We start from the raw sequence: 21,983 nt of genomic DNA on the forward strand, positions 1-21,983 counted from the left end.
TACTACCTACTAAAAGTACAAACCTTTTATGCAATGACCTTTACATGTAATTTCTATTACTTCACACAAACACTACAACCATCTGCTCCTGGTTCGGCCCCCCGATCAAAATTTAGAACCAAATTCGGCCCGCCAGTCAAAAAATTTGCCCACCCCTGCCCTAGACCTTAGCTTTAGGGAGGTGCATGGTTATATGAGGTATCACACGAGCAACTGGGATTTAAACTCTGGTTGCTGGGGTGAGAGTCTAGTGCACTAACCACTACACTATGGAACCCAAAGCATGGAAATTACATATATGGTTTTATGGACCAGCTCACAAGCGACTAATGTTGCTCAGTGGTCCCCAACCTTTTTTGTGCCATGGACCGGTTACGTGCCAGAAATATTTTCGTGGACCGGCCTTTATATGAATAAATAATACATTTATATACATAAATAATACATTCATAATAAATATATAAATAAATATATAAAGACGATGAAATACAATGATACAACTAACGCTAACCTAACCCGTCTTGACCTGAACCGACGGATATAATTGGGAGAGAATCGCCAATTTTTTAAATATTTTTCTAAATGAATTCTTACTCATTTTTGCTAGCTTTGCGGACTCGACTGGGGAAACTTGTCACGTGACAGGGACGAGCGTCTTGACCTGAATTAATTGATCGTCGATTAAAAAAAAAAAAAAAAGTTGGTTTTTTTCCTCTGCGGCTTGGCGGCCCGGTACCAAGTGACCCACAGACCGGTACCGGTCCACGGCCCGGTGGTTGGGGACCGCCGCCGCCCTAGGGGACAAAGCGGTACAGAAAATGGATGGCTGGATAGTTTGAAACCCTAGCTTGAACCCTTAACCCTAGTTTGGAATACTAACCCTAGTTTTAAACCCTAACCCTAGTTGTGTTGTTCTTCCAAGAGAGTTCCAAAAGACACACTAGGGAGACATCACAGTATGTGACGCATGCAGAGTAGTTTATTATTCATTATGGTAAAAGCACCATGACACATTTTTAAAAATGCATTCAGTAAGAGAGTAAAAACACCATGCATCAAATCAGGTGCACTAACATTGTAAGCAAAATTAAGACTTTCTGAAAAAAAGATGAAATCTCTTCAGTATAAATACATTTTGGGAGGATTAAAAAAAAAAAAAAAAGAAGATACCCGAGGCACGCTATTTGTGCTTTTTCAGAACATTTTCACACAGCAGATCAACATTGAACACCAATGAGTGAGACACAATAGCAAAATTGACAAACGCATTATGGTTGTTTTATTTTTCAAAAGCACCATTCAGGGACAGTTGTAGCATACCAGGCAAAGGGTTTGCTGCATTACATGTTCTGCTGCGCCATCCCAAAGTGGGATTATCACCCACAGTCCAGCCAGGCAATGCGTGCTCACACATCTGTGCCAGTGTGGGTGGGGGAGGGAAGGAGGGAGGGAGCTGCTGTGAAAAATCAGCTTTGAGTGTTTGATCTAGAGCAAAGTGGCTCAGGATGCTGCATTTTTTTTTTCTCAAATGTTCGTGAGCATAATTTATAATCAGGCTTTAAGAGAGGATGCCAAATATACAGCACAAGCAGAGAAGACCTTTTTTTTCCCCTCCATTGCAGGCTCATTTTCATCCTTCATGTTTTCAAGTGTCGACAGAGAGGCTTTCCATGCAGGACGACAACAACAACAAAAAACGACAACATCAAGTAAACAGAAAGAAACAAGTATATTTCCTCAAATAGTGGCCTTGTACACATCAGCTGCGTTGAGAAAATAATATGCGTTATGTGAATAAGAAAAAGAAACTCAATATTTTGAAAACTTTCTTTTCGAGGAAAACTGGCATCATTTTATGAAATTAAGTTGAGAGAAAAAAAATAATACAATAAGACTCTTTTGTGGGGATAATATCAGGAGATTGAAAATTTGAAAGTCATAAAAATAAAGTCACACTTTATCAAGAAAGATAAGACCAATTAGACAAATGATCTTGATGTACCTGGGAATGACCTCACCTTTTTTTTTTTTTTATACATGTATGAGATTTAAGTCAGACTTTTGGGAGTTTAAAGTATTTTTAATAATACAAGAAAATGGTTTCTTTTAATACAAAAATATGTATAAAATTTCGGGGGAGGAAAAATAGCTAAAGAGGGATTCTCTGGATGAAATGGGATAATATGAAAAAGTCACATGACATGAAATTTGTTTTTTGTTTTGAGAGGAAAAAAAATCCTTTATACTATGAGAATGAAGTCGAAATTAGTCTTGTTTGGGAAAAAAATTGATACATATGGGAATGAAGTAGTGTCTTTAGAAAAAATAATACAGGCTCAGTCATACTTTCAAGAAAATTATACGGAATATTTAGTGAACTACATCATATAGTCATGCGGGTGTTATTTCAACCTGGTACTACAACCCCGATTTTCTATTTTCCTTTTTCTCTCGAACAAATAAAACTTGGAATCAAACGCCAAATAATGAAATAAAGTCAAAAAGACAAACTCTTTCTGCTAAACGTATCCATGTGAATTGGGTTTAAAAAACAGAAAAACACCGAGCACTTTCGGCATATAAACAGCCACTACTTGAGCAAATACACCAAGTGGTTTTGGTCCCATTTCTTCTTATTTTTTTTCTATTTTTTTTTTATCTGAGTCGTCAAGAAGCAATTTGAAGAGTTACTAGCTTCTTTGCAAACAAGATTTATCACACTTTAGCTGAGTGCATTTAATGTGGTGCTTCCACAGGTTTCCCAGTCACTATCTCATTAGTAACAAAGAGTCTTTGTTTCCCGTTGAGGCAAGTCTTCAGCTGCTCATGTGGCTTGTTAAGGAAAGAACATGTAGATGGAGAGTAACTATTTTCAGTTCATGAGGAAAATCAACATCTGGTCACCCAAGCACAAACAACAACTGATGGGATATGGAGATTGGCTTCAAATGGAGAGCGCGCCGGGGGTTTTGTAACACGTTTTTTAAAAAAAAATAGAATAAAAACAACAAATAGAAAAGGTTTGGCATCCCAACGGCCATCCACTCGAAACGGCGTCCTGGCGGCTACCTCCGAGCTCGCTGTTTGGCCAGACGCTTCATGAAGCAGCAGGTCACTGCGGCAATGATGACAATGCCCACCAGCAAGGCGGACGACACGCCGACCACCAGGGGGATGAGGAGGAGGTCAGCAACTAAGGAGGACCCAAAGGGAATAGTTTTACTTTTGTTTGGACTTTTTGTAGCATGAGCGTCTTACCTCGGGCATACAAGTAAACGGTGACAGCATTGGACTCAGCCTTGACCCCCGAGTTGTACCAGCCTCCGTGCGGATCCTGCCCCCAGGCCTCAGCGTGGCACGCGTACATGCCTTGATCTTCAACAGTGGCGGCGTGAACCCGGAGCCGGTAGCGGACGGGCGATAGCCGATCCACGCTGACCTCGCTGCCGTTGACGTAGATCTCCACCACGCCGTCGTACGTGAGAGTGGCGACCGGTTTGAGTTCGGTCGTCTCAGGCGTGGGGCTTTCGGGCGACTTGGTACGCAGCTCCGGGATGGGCCATCGGAACCACTGTACCTGGGCCTGGGCGGGGCCAGTGGTGGTGATAGTGGCAGTGCAGAGGAGCGTGATGGTGCTGCCCCGTTTCAGCAGAGGGCCTCGGGCCAGCTGGGCCTCCGCTGATACAACAACATCTACGGGGAAAAAAAAAGGCGAAGCTTCAAAATTGTTGCTGATAATTTCATTACAATGAGCTTATTTTGGAATCACAAAATTGCTTTGGTACACAACAGAAAATCAATTGTGGCATCTCACCTTTGGTTTTGAGATTGACCGTGACTCCCTCGGACTTCTGCGTGAGTGTCGCGGGCGTAGACGGAGCAGGGCTCCTGCGTCCGGCGTACACGCTCACCACGCAGCGATAAACACCCGAGTCGGAGGGCTGGGCCGAGAACAACTTCAGGGAGTACCTCGCCTCCGCCACTTTCTCCATAGAGCCGCCACTGGCTCGGCTGACATCGTCGCCCCAGGTCACAACGCCATCCGGGCTCATCTTGGCCACCTCCACCTGATATGACCAAAATAAAAATAGTCAAAAACTCTTTCAAAGAATAACTTTTGTCCTATTCCTAAGTGAGAAGTCATGAGACTGACTAAGTAACAATCCAGCTCTAAGAAATGCAGGTTTTCTTAGCAACAGGAAATATTTATTACATCTGCTTTTGTTCTTTTAGAGAAGAGGAAGTAATCAATTTCATTCATGACTTCCCTGGTTCCAACAGCACGAAATAAGAGCCTTACCTCCACGCCTCCAGACCCGATGAACTCGCCACCAGCAGAGCCTCTCTTCATCCACTGGACCTGCAGGCCTGAGTTGACGTCGGAAGGCAGTCCGTTGACCTCACAGGTCAGGAGGAGAGGTGAACCCACTTGCAAGGTCACCTCCCCTCGGGGTGTGGACGTCACGCTCAGAGACTCGGCTGTCGGGCGAGAGGAGAGGAGATGGCATTAATCAGCTCAATGCAACAAAATAGGTCAACGAGCCTGCTAGCATAGTTAGCGCACAGACTAGCAGTTTTTCAGCCGCTTGCCAGTATGCACCACATGAATTTATTTTTTCTAGTTCAAGAGTTGTACCCGAAATTCAGTTTTGACTGGATGTCATTTGTTTGTGCTGGTGTACCTATTTGTTTGACTTGTGAAAATACATCCTGGTGAGCAGATATTCAGTCCTCATTTAACCACCAGTCATTACAAATGACGCATTGTCTTTACAAACAAAAGAGGAAGGTGATGAGCGTGCATACACAACAGAATGCAGTCATTGTTCCTGTTTCAACTCCCATTCAGTACATTTTGTTAGTGAGGCTACGCTTGTATATATGACCTACATTTCCTGAATCCCAGACAACCTATAAAAGGGGCTTCCAAGAACACATACATTTACTTTGTGGCCTTTAAACTTTTTAGTAGTTCGACAGCAAAACTTGAAGGAAAGAACAAATCCCAAGTGTCGATAAGTGCAAGGTGGATGAAACGACTATTTAATCCTGTGTGAAAGCTTTCAGGCGTAAAAAGTAAGCCAACGCAGCGAGGCAACGGGCCAGCATCCAGCTGGTATCGACCCAGCGCATTCAGCCGGCTCGTCAATGAGAGAGAAAGAGCTGAGCTTGGAGCGTGTCGGGGGGATTCTCAACGGCATTTGTTGAGCCCCCTAAACTGGCCTGGTGAGCTGAAGAAAGGAGCATCCGGGAAAGCAATCAGCTGTCAACTGACTTTCAGTTGCCAGCCAAACAAGCTGCAGGCAAAAACGAAACAAACAGCCACGGCTTGACTTGGTAGTCTGGAGCGAGTCCAATGCAGCCACAAATGCTACAAGCCCAGGCTGACTTCATGCCACACGTACAAATCGTAGCATGCAAGTAAAACACATACCTTAACTACAATTAACTTTTTATGTCTTCCGAGCTGTTGTGTAAGCTTGCCGACACTATGAAATATCCAACTTGAGTCGGAATGTAGCATCCACACAGACATTTGAAATTTTGGGACTACCACCTAAACATCTCATCCAGAAATTGAGATGCGCCTCAGGAAATGCTTCTCCGAGTAAGCCTGTGTGAACCGCAGTCTCCATTTCCTGTACTTAGCTTGAACGAATGATTGCCTGCTCATTCCCATTAAGGTTTGAGGGATTTGTGGCTTCAGAAATGTTTGTATCTGGTCCATCCACAGCAGCGTTTTATCGGAACCGTTTGGAATAACAATTACTGTCCATACTAGGCGGTTCCGTTTCTGTCATGACAATGGGCTTTCAAGAAAAGGAGTGACTTGTACTCACAAAGCGGCGTAACGGTCAGGTTGCCGATGTCCAGCATCCTGTATGCAATCTTCTGCCACGACACGTCCGGGTCCCGAATCCACTGCGCCGCCTCACAGAAATAGGCTCCCGTGTCTTCCGTCTGCAGCACCTTTATCTTCATGATGTACAGGTCCTGGCCGCCCACTACGTTGCGCTTCTCCAGTGTAATGTCGCCGTCGTCGTAGCGCTTCTTGTAGTTGCGTCCGGGCACAACGCCCAGCAGCTTGTCAATAGAGATGATCTCGCGTACGGAGCTGAGCTCTGGCCCCGCCGCGCCACCCGAACCCGCTTGGCCGTCACGCTTCCCAAAGGTGACGGACAGGTGGGTGAGCTGCTTGGAGTTGATGCTGGCCGAGCACGTCAGAGTTAATTCGGCGCCCTCCGGGAGGGGCTGCCCCGTCAGGGAGCGGCTGTGGCTGATCTGGAGTGTGTCGTCGATCACTACGTGTGGACAAAAGAGACAAAAGCCGTCATTCCATACTTGTTTCTTTTGTTTGTAAATGCTTGTCCATTTTGTACTTTTAATGATGTGAAACAACGTTTGAGTTACCTTGTGTAAAGCAAATTAAGTCATCATTGCCTTGAAGTCTTATGTCCTTATGTAAAATGGATGCAATGTATTAAGTCAAAATCAAAGTCAAGGTCAGCTTTATTGTCAATTCCTCCACATCCCAAAGACACACAAAGAAACCGAAATTTCGTTCCCCCCTATCCCACGGTGAGAAGACATGGCCCACAACACTTTTCATTATTCCATTACTTTTCATTTCGGTAATAGCATCAGTATGAAAATGAGTGCCAGTGTCATTCTGAGCTGAAATGTAACATTCATTGTTGTCAACAAGCCTTTGGAAAAATTTAACCAGTTTGGCCGCTGTTTTACGGGAACGATGATTACATCTTGATAGTGATGTGGACGTCCTGGTTTAAACTGCCCAAGAGATCTCACGCCATGTAGAATCAAATAAGCCACTTAACAACTGTAATAGTGTGCCTGGTAAGAAAATCAATATCTCTTGAACAGTGTCAATCAGAACTGAGGGTTTCTGCTGCTCGCTGTCTTACACAAGATGTGCACATTTGGCCCGTTTCAATATTTTACCTTTGACGACCACAGAGCCACTGTAGGACCCCAGGTAGATGCTGTCCGTGCTGGGCGTGTAGCACTCGTATTTGCCCTGGTCGTCGGTGCGTAGCCTCTGCATCACTAGTCGCACGTGGTCGCCCGAGTCCCGGTCCACCCTCACCTCCCCGTTCCTCACCCGCCCTAGGTAGGGGGCGTAAGGGAAGCCTTTGTCTTTGGTGGACACCACTCCCATTTGCTTGCCGTTCGAGTCGTCCTTGTACAGGAACCACTCAAAATCCTGCATGCGCGGGCCTTCGTAGCCGGAGACGGAGCAGGGCACGGACAGAGAAAAGCCGGCCACACGGTACAAAGGCCCCTCAGGAACCGTCACCACTCGGGGTGCCGCGTACTGGAGCACTATGAACAGAAACCAGAAGAGAGAGAAAACATGAAGCTGCTGTTACGCATTCTTTGCATTTTTGTATGACATTGTTTCAACGATGATTCATTTCACATCGTTCAGAAAGACACATGTTTTGGCTCTCCGCCCTGGAGGGGATTTTAATCTTAATCTGCCAGCAGTGGCAGAAGCAGAGGAATAAACTCACCATCGCTGGATGCCTAGTGCTTTTTAGCGAGTACCTTTGACCTCACCTAAAACGGATTACTACCTGAACAAACCTGAAAGACTGGACGTGTGTGTACGAGGGTGTGTACGCATCTGGGCAAGGCTCTGCGTCACCACAACACGCCCATGGATATGACACGGGGGATGAGCGGGGAGGCTTAAGCGGATCGAGACCTAATTAACATGGGACTCAAGAGCTGGGACTGATAGGGACGCCACATCTTGGGACAATACTGCACGCTGTCTGGATTACACAGGCCAGCCAAGATGGAGGGCAGGGGCAACTATTTAAAGATAAATCCCAAAGCCCAAAGAATAAATAAATAAAAACTTGACTAATAATGTGACTTTACCATCTAAAAAATACATTTAAAAAAATCGAATGCATTTAAAAGGCACTTTAGAAATTAGCAGATTCTCACTTTTCAAGCAGCATTTTTTTTAATAATTCAAAGAGTGCAGGAATATATTGGCCCTTGTTAAAAAAAAAGAAAAAAAAAAGAAGGCAATTCTGTGAAATGTGACACAGATTTTAACAAAGTATAATTCGGCCCATGCTACAGTCATTCACCAAATTCTGTTTGCATAATCCGCACCAAATAAAACCCGAGTCCAAGGAAAACAAGCTAAGCATCCTTGTCGTTAAAATGGCTGCATCATATGACAAGCGCATCGGTGCACCACCATACAAATGCGCGAGACCCGAGTGAGGAAACGTGCACGCAAATGCACACTCAATAATCCATTACAAAGTAACATAGCTCACCATAGTGCAAACAGAGGAATAAAGTGCTTTTTATCCCAGGCATGCCGCTCTTCGTGTTCCTCCACGGATTACTCCCGTCTCGCGTATTCTTTCCCCAGTCGCTCGTCGCCTCTCATCCCGCCACGAACCTCCCGAACCGCCTGTTGACCAAACAAAAATGAATGACTGGAACATATTGGGCACCTTCTTATTCGCACCGTCGTGTTTTCTGGTATTAGAACAAAACCAATCACCTGAGTCAAACAGCGATAATAAACAATAAGCCTTTGTTCGAATAAAATTTAAAAAGTTATATTCGGTTTTGATACGTGCAACGACTTCTCAAGTGGTTCGCATCTTCCCCGTCGTAGCTGGGTTGATTAAGGGGAGGAGCCAAAACAAAGCTTCAAAAATCCATATTAAACACCCAAAACTGCAGGGGGAGCTCTAGGGATAAAATGAGAATCACCTGGCGCACCAGAAGTATTTTAATTCTATTTCCGCAACCATCTTTTGTTCACTTTCGATTTATATCTCCATCCATCCATTATCCATTTGTCCCCACGGGAGTCGATTTATATCTTTTTTTTTTTTAAAAAATATTATTATGTGCACTAGTACAGTACTGCATACACAATGGTTATGCAGTATTATTTCGAGACACTAATTGCAACTGTATGTCCGTGTGTTTGGCACGAGAGGGCAGCACAACACTTGACATTCAAACAACCTTTCGTTCCTACAGTAGTATCCAGGGCAACAATAGTATCATCCTTGTTATATATATCTTTAAATAGTAGCATCAAACATGCATCAAGTTTTTCCTTGTTAAGCATGTTTATAAATCCACATTCAATACAAAAATAATGGTTCACAACTGTAGTTTGAGACGGTCAACAAGCCTTTATTAAACAAGACATGTATATTTATAAAAAATTAAAATAGTTCCAGATATCTTAATTTTATTTATTTTTTATTACTTTTTAATTTTTTTAAATTTTATATATATTTTTTGCACTTTATTAACGTGAAAAGCTACTGACAAAATATCCATAGTTTAAAAAAAATCACAACCAATGTGAGTATGGATTATGTTTCCCAGACAAGAGACACTTAAACGTAAATTGAATCTAAAACGTAATTGCAACGTAACATTTTAACATTCTTAAGAGGAGACTGTCATTTTCAAACCACCATGCACAAGGAAGAGCAACCAATCAGAGGCTGAAGGCATGACCAATGAGGTGTCAAACCATTTGCCATGCCCTCACTCACGTGAACACACTGGTACACTGCTGCAGCCTTGCACTCTTTCATTATCTTGGGATTTGAGAGCTTTCCAAAACTGTTGGAATATCCAAGATTACATAGATAACATTTAGATGTTTGGGAACACTCAATTATGATTAAGTCATGCTACCAAAAGTATTGCTTTGTGGAAAAAAATGAACTGGATGAAGCTTGTTACTCAATGAGGGTCTTTCAGCATCAATGTAGGACCATTGTTTGTTGGTTGACTTATGATTGAAAAAACAAAAAATCTTTCCAGCAAAAAACTCCCAATTGTACTAATTTGGGGGCATTTCTACTACAGCGAATCATCCTTTCCATTACGGCTTTTCGAACAGGACACTTAATGAGTAGAATTTCATGGGATCTCTCAAGGAGGATGTACGCCACTCGAGAATAGCTCATTAGCGCCTTGTCTCGTTCCCTTTCCGTTACTTTCCCAACTTCTGATGCGCTAGCTCTTCCTTCAAGCCTTCAAACTTGAAACTACAAGGGAAAATAGATGACTTCACTCAGCAGAGAGTGAGCGAGGAAGTCATTAGGGTGTTCTCAGGTTGACAAGGCGGTTGGCAGAAAATGCAGACTCCAGCAGAGAGGACGGCACACATGAAGAGTCGAGTTACTTGTGTGGACACAGAAGTAAACTGAGTTTCACCACGCCAACAGTCGCTGCTTTCTGTCATTATTGAAACAAACATAATTATGCGGGGTAACGCATAGCAATTTTTAAAACCTGAACCACGAGGAGCATTTGTGTGTTTACTGCTTTAACATTGCAGTGTACTCAAGATGACCAAACACAATGACTGGGGACCCTGCTATGATAATCCTCCAGTAATTGACACACCCAAAAAGTTTTGTAAATGTTTGTAGATTCCATAAGATGGCAGCAAAGCAATTTTTTTCCTATTGGCTCAAGTTATATCTTGACCAACAAGATCATTCCCTTCGCCTCAACACAGCTACTTGGCACAAAAATTCCACCAGATGGCATCAAACCCTTATTTTTGTATTCGACATGGCTTCGGCTAGCGCAATAAACACCAAATTGCAAAATCAGCAAACATGTAAAATGATGAGTTCTGGACTTCAAATATGTGGTTGTTCCATTTTAAGTAGACTTTTACTAGCATTTAGTTAGATGCCAAACATACAGGTCGATCGGAGTTCATTGATAAAAACTGAACCCAATGGACCTGACCTGAATCTCTAGGTGTAAACGTACGCTACTCCCACTTGGTCTCTTTTAAGGCCACTATAGACTAAACTGTGACCTGCCTCTAATTACTTTGTTACAGTCTCTACAGTCGGACAGAAATAACACCCCCTTGACCTTCCCCGTGCCATCCACGGACCTTGCGCCGTGTGTGGCATCATATGTGTCGTAAAAGGTTGCATGGTTTGTTTCTTTATCTACATCCATGAACAAGGATACCAATCCGTCCCGGGTTTATTTTGCTCCTGTATAGAAACACATCCTGAAGCTGTCATCCTCTCAATGCACAGTGACAATATATATAATATCACACGTTCACTCGGGCTGCTAGACAAAATAAAGAAAGTGGGTGCAAGGGGAGCGAGGACACGGCTAATTTACTGCCGGAACTATATTAGCCAGCGTTTTAGGTTCCTCTTTTTTATTAAAAGAATGTGACGATAAATGTTTAGCTAAGCTTCGGAGCGTGTCGTTAAGACCGGGATGTAGAATGTGAGGCTCCGTGACGGTAAAAGCGAATGACCTGTAGCACTGAATTCACCTTTCTATACCCAAATGTGTCAGACATAACATTCAATCATTCAAGACGATTTTTCCCACTCAAGAATATAAGTATGGACGGCAGTACGTCGGCCTAACATTTTCATAGCGGAATAAAATGTAAGTCACTCAGCAGATTTTTTTTGTCGTCCTGCTGTTCGGCTCCTGCTAGTTGTGCTGTCAGTTTTGTTTTATTTTATAACTTGTGGTATAACGTACAAGAAGCAGTCTTGTATGTTTTTCTTGTACTTTATTTTATAAATGTCAAAACAAAACAAACAAAAAAACATTTTGCAGGGGTTTACGTGTGAAATAATCCCTAATTTTGAACCTTCTGTCAAAGTCAAAGTCAAAGTCAGCTTTCTTTCTTCTTGTCGCGTTTATTGCCTTGTCAGTCTGCAGTAATTGACCATGTGGAAAAATAATCCCAGCAAAATAATGTTAAAATATTACGTGCAGTATGAGTACAAAAAAAAAAATCTGTGATGCAGTGAGGCTGCAAAAAGTCAACCGCAATATTGCGAAGGACCACCGCACAACGCTGCAAAAGTGTTTGATGAAATTTAACAACTACCATCTGGATTTTCTTTTTTGGTAAAGTGGCTTTGCTTACTGTATCCATGTTGTGGCATTTTTCATGCTTGTCCGCAGTGAAACCAAAGGCAGAGTTCATACATTAGTCATGAATTTTTCATCCAAAACATTTGCGTCTTCACAAGCACGTGTGCATAAAACCCAATCCATTGGAGTGGCTTAAATGGGGGACGAGGAAGCGGGGGAGATTTGAATCCAGGGGTGTCAAAACGATGGGAGGGGGGGAGAAAGGAAGGAAGTGGAGTGGGGTCGCAACAAGAGAAGGAAAGATAAAACTGATGTGTTGCATGGGCGCTGGAGGGATGTCACGGCTGAAGGGAAGGAGCGGGGAAGGAAGGAGGAAGAGAAGGAGAGGGACGGGGGTGCCGAGGGGCGACGGCGGGGGGCTCATTAACCAGTGCGAGATTGGAGCCTCCGTCGCTCGCTCGCGTTCGACCGCACTGACGCTTTGATGAGGTCTGCATCCTCCAGCCTCAATCAGTCCCACATGAGTCTTACCGAGATGCCAGAGAGGCAGAGGGGCACAGTGTGTGTGTGTGTGTGTGTGTGTGTGTGGGGGGGGGGGGAATGACAGGAAGAGTCAACAGGACCAGAAAGCTTTCAAATGGCCCAGCGGAAAGAAAAGAGCCATAAGGGGAAGGAAATGTTGGGATTTTTATATATATATATATATATATGAAAAAAATCAAAGCCACGGTGAGAAATGCTTTGAAATTCTTGCTTGTGAAAAAATAAACTACTGTCTGGAGTGGGGAATTGTTTTTACCATCCAAAAGTATTTCAGCGGACGCATGAGTCATTGTGAGAGTAGGGATGATAAAAGATGAAGAAAAAAAAAAAGACAAAAATGCTGTGACTGTGCATAGTTTTGCATAGCTGTGGAATGGAAGCCTCTTGACCAGTTCAAGTCTGCGAATATTGTCAAGCGTTTTGAGTGCTTTGCACAGTCAAGCGGTTCTGCTTTCCAACCCCACGTTGGCCTATGCTGCAGCCTTTCTTTGTGGACTTTGCAAGTTTGGTCCATGAAGACTAAAATTGTCCATAGGTGCGAATATGAGTGTGAATCATAGCCAATCGTGAAATTGTACAGCATAAAAGCAGCATATTTCCCAAAAATATTTTTCTGGAAAATGTATGTATTTTTACAGAGAGAAAAAGTGTTGTTGTTTTTTTTCAGCGTCAGATGCGTATGCTACATGAGCACACAAATTGGCTAGCTCGATGAAGTGCTGCCTCCATGAGGGAAAACACAGTCCAAGCTTCAACTATACAGACAGTTGAAGCTTGCATTCACACTCACTCAACAGGGCGAGGTGAACAAGTAGCTCCTTTGGATGAGAACAGGTCCCCCAACAGGTCCGCCATATTGAGCTAACCTATTCCCATAATGAAGTTTCCAGTGGGTCACAGTTATTTAGTGGCAAACCGAATCAGAAAATGCTCCTAAATACGATGTACACTATGTCCAGCTCGTGGAGGGTCAACGAGGACAATAGCGCACGCGTAAAAAAAGACAACCCGCAACTGTCTGAGGTTATCTGTACGTTAACTGGAGCCTGAATGTAACTGAAGCCGTTTCCAGTCCCAATCCCCTTCACCACTTGGCAAACGTATAGAAATGAGGTTACTTTATTGGTTTCCTTAATTGGTGCCAGTTTCCATTTTCATTTCCAGAAACTCGCAGCGGCCCAGCATTGGGTTTCTTTTCCGCACACTCACACACACACACACTAGGGGGGAGGACAGATATCAGTAGCAGACACACAGACACACATCACGGTGCTGCATATGTAAACATATTCCCAGACTGTTTGTGCTTTGTTCGGTTAACGTGCGTGCACTGACTCATCAGCCATTGTGGGCAGGGGGAAGACTTTTGCAGTAAGTGCATCAGTGGAAAAGAAGAAGGCGATCGCCATATTTCTCCAGTTGTGGAGTAAATCACACAAGGAATACACAAAACTCACCACAAAGTGAGCACAAAAGCCACCGTGACGGAGGAGCAGAAAAGCGAATTGAGGAGTGTGCTGGGTAAAAAAGGGGATGAGGGAAAAGTCAACAATGCAAAGACACGTTTGGATATATGAAGCTGGTAAATATGAAGGTAAAAACTGGTAAAGACACGTGTGTCGGGGAAACACCCTTGGAGGAAAAACATCTCAAAACTCTCAATATGGTGGAAAAGTATCATTTACGATAAAAACTTTTGGGAAACGCATCACACTGAAAATAATGCTAAAAAATAAACACAAGTGTATGGTTGCAATGTTATACGAAAAACAGATGCACAAATATAATAAAAATATATCATATTTAATCATGTTAAAAGGATCTTAAAAACACTTTATAGAGGAAAAAAGACAAACTTGTTCTAGCAAAAAAATTAAAAACTCAATTTAAAACATCTTTTTAAAGATCTAATCCAAATGTATTTTTCTAAAGAAAATGCTTTCAATTAAAAATATCTTTGAAGTTATTCCCCCTAAAGATCATTTTCATTTATCCACTCAAAAAAGTATTTAATTAAAAAAAGTTATTCACCCTAAATAATACATTTCATTCATTCCCAAAAAATATTTTCAATTTTTTTTTTACTAAGGTGCATTTCATTTTGTATATATAAACATAAGCATTTTTTTCTCCATTTACATCCAAGCCAGTCCTGTTCCTGGAATGAGTCGCTGTTCACATGTCACCACACTAATAAAAGGCATAAAAGATTCTTATGTTAGATGTCGTCAGGAATCTCTCTCGCGCACGCGGAGACACATCCACTGGGAGGGGCCCAATCACTGCGATGCATTACCCCTCTGAACACACACGCGACCCATTATTCACCAACTGTTCCTCACAAATGCGATAATGATAGGCTTTGGCCCTTGACAAAACAGCACCAACACACACAGCATGTAGCTTCTGTTTACTCTCATCCCATCCCTTATTATTATATATAGATTATAATTATGCGTACATTTATCATTTCCCCAAACACTCTGCTGTCTGCCAAGACCAGTAAGCTCTTTGCTATACAAACGTCTACGCGGTCTTTTCTGTCTTTATTCTTTTTAGTCTTGCTTTGTGACTGTAGTGCCATTTTTTTCAGGCACAGTTATTGGACGAGAGACTAATATATATATATATTTTTTTTTGGTAAGTGGCAGGATTTTTGGTGATCGTTTTCAATAATGTGATAATGTTAACATTTTCTTGGCAGAGGTCGGGGGTGCTAGTTAGTCGTTTTCACCCATCGATGGTCAACCTTTCAATCATGAGAGGGCTCACAAAAAAGTATCAAGCACACTTGACTCAAATTGATGAGGACGTTGGCTATTTTGGCTCAAAGCTGCCATTTTGGGAAAATTCCAGGGTGTGTATTATTACGAACTCCTATGACAGGAATTTACCCTTAATGGGCCCCAATCGGAAGCAGGTATCCTAGACAGATGGGGCCACGCTAAATTATCCAGCTTTTTGGCCTATGCCATTTAATGTGTGCGGGTGTTAAAGCTGGATGATCATTTAGAGGATTCGCGATGAGGAGAAGACACCGCGAGGGCCCGGCTTGAATTATTACTACTTTTGTCAGTTTCAAGTTATTCAATGATCCATTGTGGGTTTTGCTCTCTTTAAAGAAAGGGCGCACCAATAATTTTGTCCATGTGTGCGATTAGTCAATTTCAAATAACGGGAATTATATTTTTGAGACTGTTGATCAATGATGCCGAATTTCAAGCAGTGGGAAGGTGCACAGGCAGTTTGTGAGTTGGCAGGCCGAAGCCCCATTGTGCAGGGAAGACCACAGGGCCTCCCTTCTCTGCGCTCCCCTCACCCCATCCAGCCCACCACAACAAAGGGCAATTAAATGCCGCCGCGCTGCCAGCTGAGGGGCCGACCGCCAGCCACACTTCCACAAACAGGCCCGAACCAAAGGAGAGAAGCAATAAAAGCCAACCTATCCAAAAGTAAACTCCCTTTGAGGCCTTTCCTCTGATTCGAACCAGAAGGTGACTGGCTGGCTGTCTTTTTAGCCGTATCGTTTACTATCGCCACTCAGGTTGCATTATTACCACGTGTGCACATTTTACACAAAGACGTTAACCCACACGGCGAAGCATTACACAAACGCAGGTCCATATAGTTGTCGACACGATCAAGAGATTTGGCGCTTGACTCGAGTGACAGGAGAGCCATTCAGCTCCTTAGTAGCGCCACTGAATGAAAACAGACCAGATTGGTGAAAATGTCTGCCAATCACACCGAACTGCTTTCGGACCATCAGCGTTACCTACATAACTGCTTTTAAATATACATATTGAAGCAATATACTAAATGCAGCCTCCTGAGTGGACAGTTTGATGGAGTGGAAAATACAAGTTGTCAATTTACACTGAAAACAATATTTTGTCAGGTGGTAGCACAAAAGAAACTCAACTGGATGCAGATGTACTTGGAAGTAAATGCTACTTAAGAAATGTATGTGCCTCAATTTTTTTCAGTCTAAAAAGGGAAATATCAAATCAGCTTCATTTTATTTAATTACTTCATATATTTAATTTAGTTGTGATAGGAGTAGGAAGAGGTAAAATCTTGTCTTTCCTTGGTTGGACTGCTATTAAAGTCTTTTCATCTTACATAAATTAATGTATGAAAAGTACTATACTGTGCCTTTAAAATATTTTTAAAAATTACAATGTTAAGTTTTGAAAATGATTAGCATTATTTTGTCTTATTTCTTATATTGGTAATTTGCAGTAACACGAAACCCAAGATAATTCTACTGCACTGCAAACTGCATCCACCATACAATAACATATTTGCTGAAAATTCCAACATGTTTTTTTTTTTTTTTTAAATACATGACACTATGTGGCTGCAGTTGAACTATCTCCAAGCGGAGCAAACATTGGAATGACACTTTTGGATGGGCGATTTTTAGGTTTAGCCTTCTTTCTGCCCTGTGACCCCAGCAGAGGGCAGGATTGCTGGGAACTGCTGCAAAGACGTCGAAAGCCATGTCGACAGCGCCATTGACCTAAGCCCAACCCTCCCTGGCCCGGCTCGGCCGGGATTCAGCGTGGGCCGCATCGCGGTGTCTCTGGTCAGGCAGCCTGGAGCCCTTGGGCGCTGGCAAGGGGTGCGGGCGTCCGGGAGGGGCCCCCTCAAAAGCCATCTACGAGGGGCCACACCCACGCGGGGCCATTACGGTGGATGCTGTTCTGGGCTTCACCCTAGGCCGCCCGACTGCCATTTTTAGCCCAGCACCAGAGTAGACCACATGCTGTGGCTTCGGGCTAGCGGGGGGAAGGACGCTTTCTTTATTTTCACTCAAAGCACCAAAGAGCTTTGGGGAGAATTTCGACATTTGCACTCCGGTTGACTCAGCCGGCGCGGACAAAGTGTTCCTACACGCCATCATTTTGAACGGGAAAAAAATTTAGATAGAGCGTTCTCAATCTCATATCTTGTGCTGCTGTCTGCCATCGTTTTGAAATAAAGTTATTTGAAGATGCAACTGTTTACGTTTGCTCGCTTCTCAACGTTTGGGAAAAATGAGAAGGATTCATTTTGGGGATCTTGTCAAGTATGCCATGTTGGGCCCTGCACAGTCTCATTTTAGGAGGCAGCATGTGGGCAGGAGCGCTGGGTGGTCTGACGAAATGAAGTCGAGCTTCCTCTTGCACACACATATGGCACAGCTTGGCCTTTTTTGTGTTTGTTTTGATTTTTGGGGTTTCAGGTTATAAGTAATAAAAGTCCCCATGAGCTATATGCTTATTTTACCTTGCTTATAAGACCTTTTCTATTTCACGACTGTGCTTCTATTCCACCCGCCTTGTCTTTTTTTTTCTCCTTCCCAATCTGAGCTTCTTGAACTTGACAGCCTCTCAATTTTTGTTCATCTTGATCCCCTTTTCTCATCTTGACCAGGAAGTGCCCACACATCAGTCCCCTCTCCTCAAAAGGAAATACAAATCAAGCACACTTCACTTGGGTTGCACCCAATCACTCAATAAAAGACAGGGGACATCCGATACTCTCGGTCACCCGACTCCTGCAGACAAGGAGATTTGACGCGCTTGAAGATCCCCCCCTCGCGCTGCCAGCTCAATATGTCTCTGATAAATAAACGACAGATCCCTGATCTCCCCAAACCACACGATTGCGGGTGCGAGGAGGCATCGAGTGTGAAGCTCTGAAAGATCTTCGATTAACGGAAAAGGCGCTTGAGGCACGGGCACTTTTTTGTCTTGAGAGCCATGGACCACAAAGTTGAAGAGGTTTGAAATATTGGCAGTGCAGACAGGAGGAGGTAAAGGAGACATTTTCTGGCATTTTTTTACAATTTCAAACTATTTGCTTGAGTCTTAAAAGGACTCTGACTATCAAAAACCATTAAAAAAAAAACTGAGTCAATATCATCATACGGTGCTTCTGAGTTTACATTTTGCATTGGAAAGAAAGAAAGAAAGAAAGAAAGAAAGAAAGAAAGAAAGAAAGAAAGAAAGAAAGAAAGAAAGAAAGAAAGAAAGAAAGAAAGAAAGAAAGAAAGAAAGAAAGAAAGAAAGAAAGAAAGAAAAATGAGGCCTTTCCACCATGTGGGATATTTTGGTACATCCAAAGATTAAAAAAAAAAAAAAAAACGGAAGTCAATTTGACTTAAGTTGGGTGTAGGCAGGTTTGGGGGGTAAAGATGACTGGCGGTGGCACACGCTCCACACATGGAACAGATCATGGCACGTATAGCGTTAAGATTTACCCATATGAAATAAAGCAGCCCAGAAAAAGAAAGCCTCCCCAACTTCTGGCTGAGCTCCACCGCGGAGTAATGAGCTCCCACCCAAACCTCAGCAGCAGCTGCTGTCAGGGTCTGGGGGCACTGACTAAATATATAAGAAGCTGTTAGGCAAGAGCGGAAGGTGCACCCCCCCCCCCCCACACACACACACACCACACACACACACACACACACACACGGTAAAAGATGCCATTTTTACGCCTTTATTCCTGTTTGGCAATCACGCCAAACGAGTGCCCGCCAAAGTCAAAAGGTAAGCAGAGCTGCGTAAAAAACACAAATAACATGACTCATTTGCTGATGTTGGAAATTTCTACATCATTTAGCCATTTGATTTTGGTTTCGTCATTATTGTGTGTGGTAACGCTGCAAAAAACATAATTTCTCTCTTCTATTGTATTCATAGCAATGCAGTACAAAAATGAATAAAAAATGCCGCGCACTTTGATGGAAATGCAATTCTAACATGCCACATATCAAGACAAGGAAACATACGCGTGTGTCTCTCCCTCACTTAACTCACAGATAAATTATTGTCGCCCACAAGACCCCGCCGCACTCAGCTTCACGAGCTACACTGACTACTCATGTGGTGCTTTTCTTGTGTGTCTGTGCAGCCCACCAAGTTTACTGTCTAAAGGAACAATCATTTGGATATTTATGGCTCTCCAAGCCACGAGAGAGACTTTTCAAACGTATGTGCAGTGTTATCATATTGTGTAAAACAGTATCAAGTATGGAATGGGGGACGGTAAGGCAAACGGCGTGAGGTTCCACACGCTGGTCGAGTTAGCGCCTCACCGGGTCTGCAGTACGTTTAAGACGCTTTGATAAATTGACGCACTCAACCTGTATTTCTCAAGAAAATGCTTTTTCAGTTTATTATGTTATAGTTGGCCACTGTGTACATTGGGAAGACGTATGGCACCGAGCCGCTGCTGCTGTAAGGTTCGGGTTTTCCATTTTTAGATTTGTTTTCTTTTACTTAAACAAGGGCGTTACAGTTCGATTGTTTAGACAAATGCTGGGGTATAATATTTCTGCCGTGTAAAAATATTACACAAGGTAAATGTCTTGTGGATGGTATAAAACACAAGTCACTTTATTCATTTAAGTAGCCAGAAATGTAGTCCAAACATTCCCACCTGGGAACAGTCCAAATGAAGAGATGACCACCCTGAGCAATTGACACCTGCTGGGCGTCATTTCAGTGGCCGCGGGTTTTTGTGACAGACAGACAGATTACAGGCCACGATGGCGACTTGTGTGCCGTGAGAAGGCTGCAAACTGGACTCCATTTTAGAATCTTGTAGAAGTATGTCATGCATTAGACAGAAGATTTGCTTGTATCTTTTATGCAGACTGGACAACTTGAAGTAGTTTATAAAAATTGCTATGTGTCAACTATGGTAGCCCATGTATTGTCATAATTGGGAAATATAAATGGGGGTGGGTCTGATGTGGCCCCTTGGCCGTGCTAAACATGACTGTCAACGCATATATTGCAGTTTTAAGAAATCCTTGCGCTGGTCCAAGGGCAAAAAAGTAAAAAAGCTAATACGTAAAGAAAATACTCATGTTCGTGTGGACATGGCTTGAGTCCAATGCCTGTCCTTAGTCTGGAGGAGTGAGATTTGATACCATTGGAAACACACAAAGGGGATTTCAGTCTGCTTCTTAATGCATGTCGTCTCCCCATTTGCATTGTGCCATTCGGAAAAATCGGCAGACGCTGAGGCGTTACGTGCTTGCCGCCATGTCTCCCCACTGACTATGTTCTGTCCACCGGTTACACTATTGGCGGTCACATTACTCAAAACCGCCATTTTTGCCCCGAAGCGTGGAAGACTGACCAGGTGGGGGTTTTTATTCTTTCATCATAAAGCACATCGTCACTTCGCATTTTTGAAAGCCAAAAACGAGGGAAAGGTGATTCAGATTCGAAGCCACAATCTCTAGCATGGATGGAACTACAAATGGAACCCCCCTCCCTCTGTCTGTCCGTCTATATAGCCCCCATCACATGAAAATACACACACACATTTCTCTCACTCGCTCTCATTTTCCGTTGACAGGCGCTCTCAATCTTTGACCACACGGCCTGGAAAAATAGCACAGAGTCATGCTGCAAGGCAAGTCTATCCCTGACCCTGATTCCCTCTCACCACATTTCCATCAAGCAGCAAAGTCAAACACTTCTAATCATTTTGGTTCCGCCCCCCCGCCTGCTGTTGAAGTATTATGAACATTGTTAATTTTCTGAGGTCTGACAAAGCATTGGAGATATTCCATGGATGAGTCACTACGCACTTTGGTGGCACGTGATAACAAAGCATACGAGACAAATGAGGAGAGCGGACGCCAATTAAGCTCTCAGAGAAGCGGGTTAGAAACAAAGATGCGATGTAGCTAAACCAATGTGCCAAACCTCTGTGTAACTATTTCTGAAAAGAAGGCCGCTCGATGACCTTGCTAAGGAAGTTGCTACGCCTACAGTCCCAGATCATAAAATAATGCAAACAAAGTGGGACAACTTACATAAAGTAATTGTCAGGAAGAAGATAAAGCAAATCATATTTTTAGATTGGGTGTGAGTAATAGTTTGTATCTCGCTTCTTCTCAACTAAGATGAGCCCCAATTTCGCTATGACCTTAACAAGTGCTATAGAGATGGATGTCCAAAAAAAAAAAAAAAAAACTAAAGAGGCCAGTTTCTAAGAGGGAAACAGTGACAATTTGGATGAATTTCAGAGTATGCGGAAAGGCAAAAAAAATGCTGTGATATTATTTTTAAATTGGCATCATCATGTAAATCAAAGTAATCTCTTATTCAACATTTAGCCTCATTTAGCCTATTAGCCTTTTAGCGTTGATGTTTGCACTGGACACCACTCAAGCTAGAACCGCGCGACTGAAGGGAAAGCTAGTTGTCAACACAAAATCACGTCTCTCTTGGTAAATAAAAAAAAAAAAGAATAAAAATAAAACTGCAACTTGGAAGTGGAGTAAGGGAAAGCCTTTTGAAAGGACTGTTAAGAGCTTTACGCATTTCTCTAATTACACCTTTGGCTTGCCCTCGTTTTGATGGGTAGCTATAAACGAGGAACATGCCAAAGATTCGGAGCATGGTTACTCTTGTAAAGCCGGGGCAAAGCGTCCGCTCGCAGTTTTAGCCTCACCTGCCCTGTCATTTTTACTTGTATGTAAAACGGTAAACATTAACGAGGCGTTAAGGAAAGGAGAGGCT

General features: G+C 43.0%; 1 protein-coding gene across 1 annotated transcript; it reads right to left on the reverse strand.

Annotated features, from left to right (window-relative positions):
* Window positions 1-956: 956 nt before the first annotated feature.
* igsf8 (immunoglobulin superfamily, member 8) lies at window positions 957-8,698 on the reverse strand. The gene is made up of 8 exons (XM_049733249.1): window positions 8,555-8,698; window positions 8,322-8,461; window positions 6,964-7,344; window positions 5,841-6,302; window positions 4,301-4,479; window positions 3,815-4,067; window positions 3,259-3,693; window positions 957-3,193 (listed from the first exon to the last, which is right to left on the reverse strand). The coding sequence occupies exons 2-8, from the start codon at window positions 8,362-8,364 to the stop codon at window positions 3,066-3,068; spliced, it is 1,881 nt and encodes a 626-aa protein (XP_049589206.1). The 5' UTR covers window positions 8,365-8,461; window positions 8,555-8,698; the 3' UTR covers window positions 957-3,065.
* Window positions 8,699-21,983: the final 13,285 nt, after the last annotated feature.

This window comes from Syngnathus scovelli, chromosome 11 (assembly GCF_024217435.2).
Source record: "Syngnathus scovelli strain Florida chromosome 11, RoL_Ssco_1.2, whole genome shotgun sequence".
Taxonomy (NCBI): domain Eukaryota; kingdom Metazoa; phylum Chordata; class Actinopteri; order Syngnathiformes; family Syngnathidae; genus Syngnathus; species Syngnathus scovelli.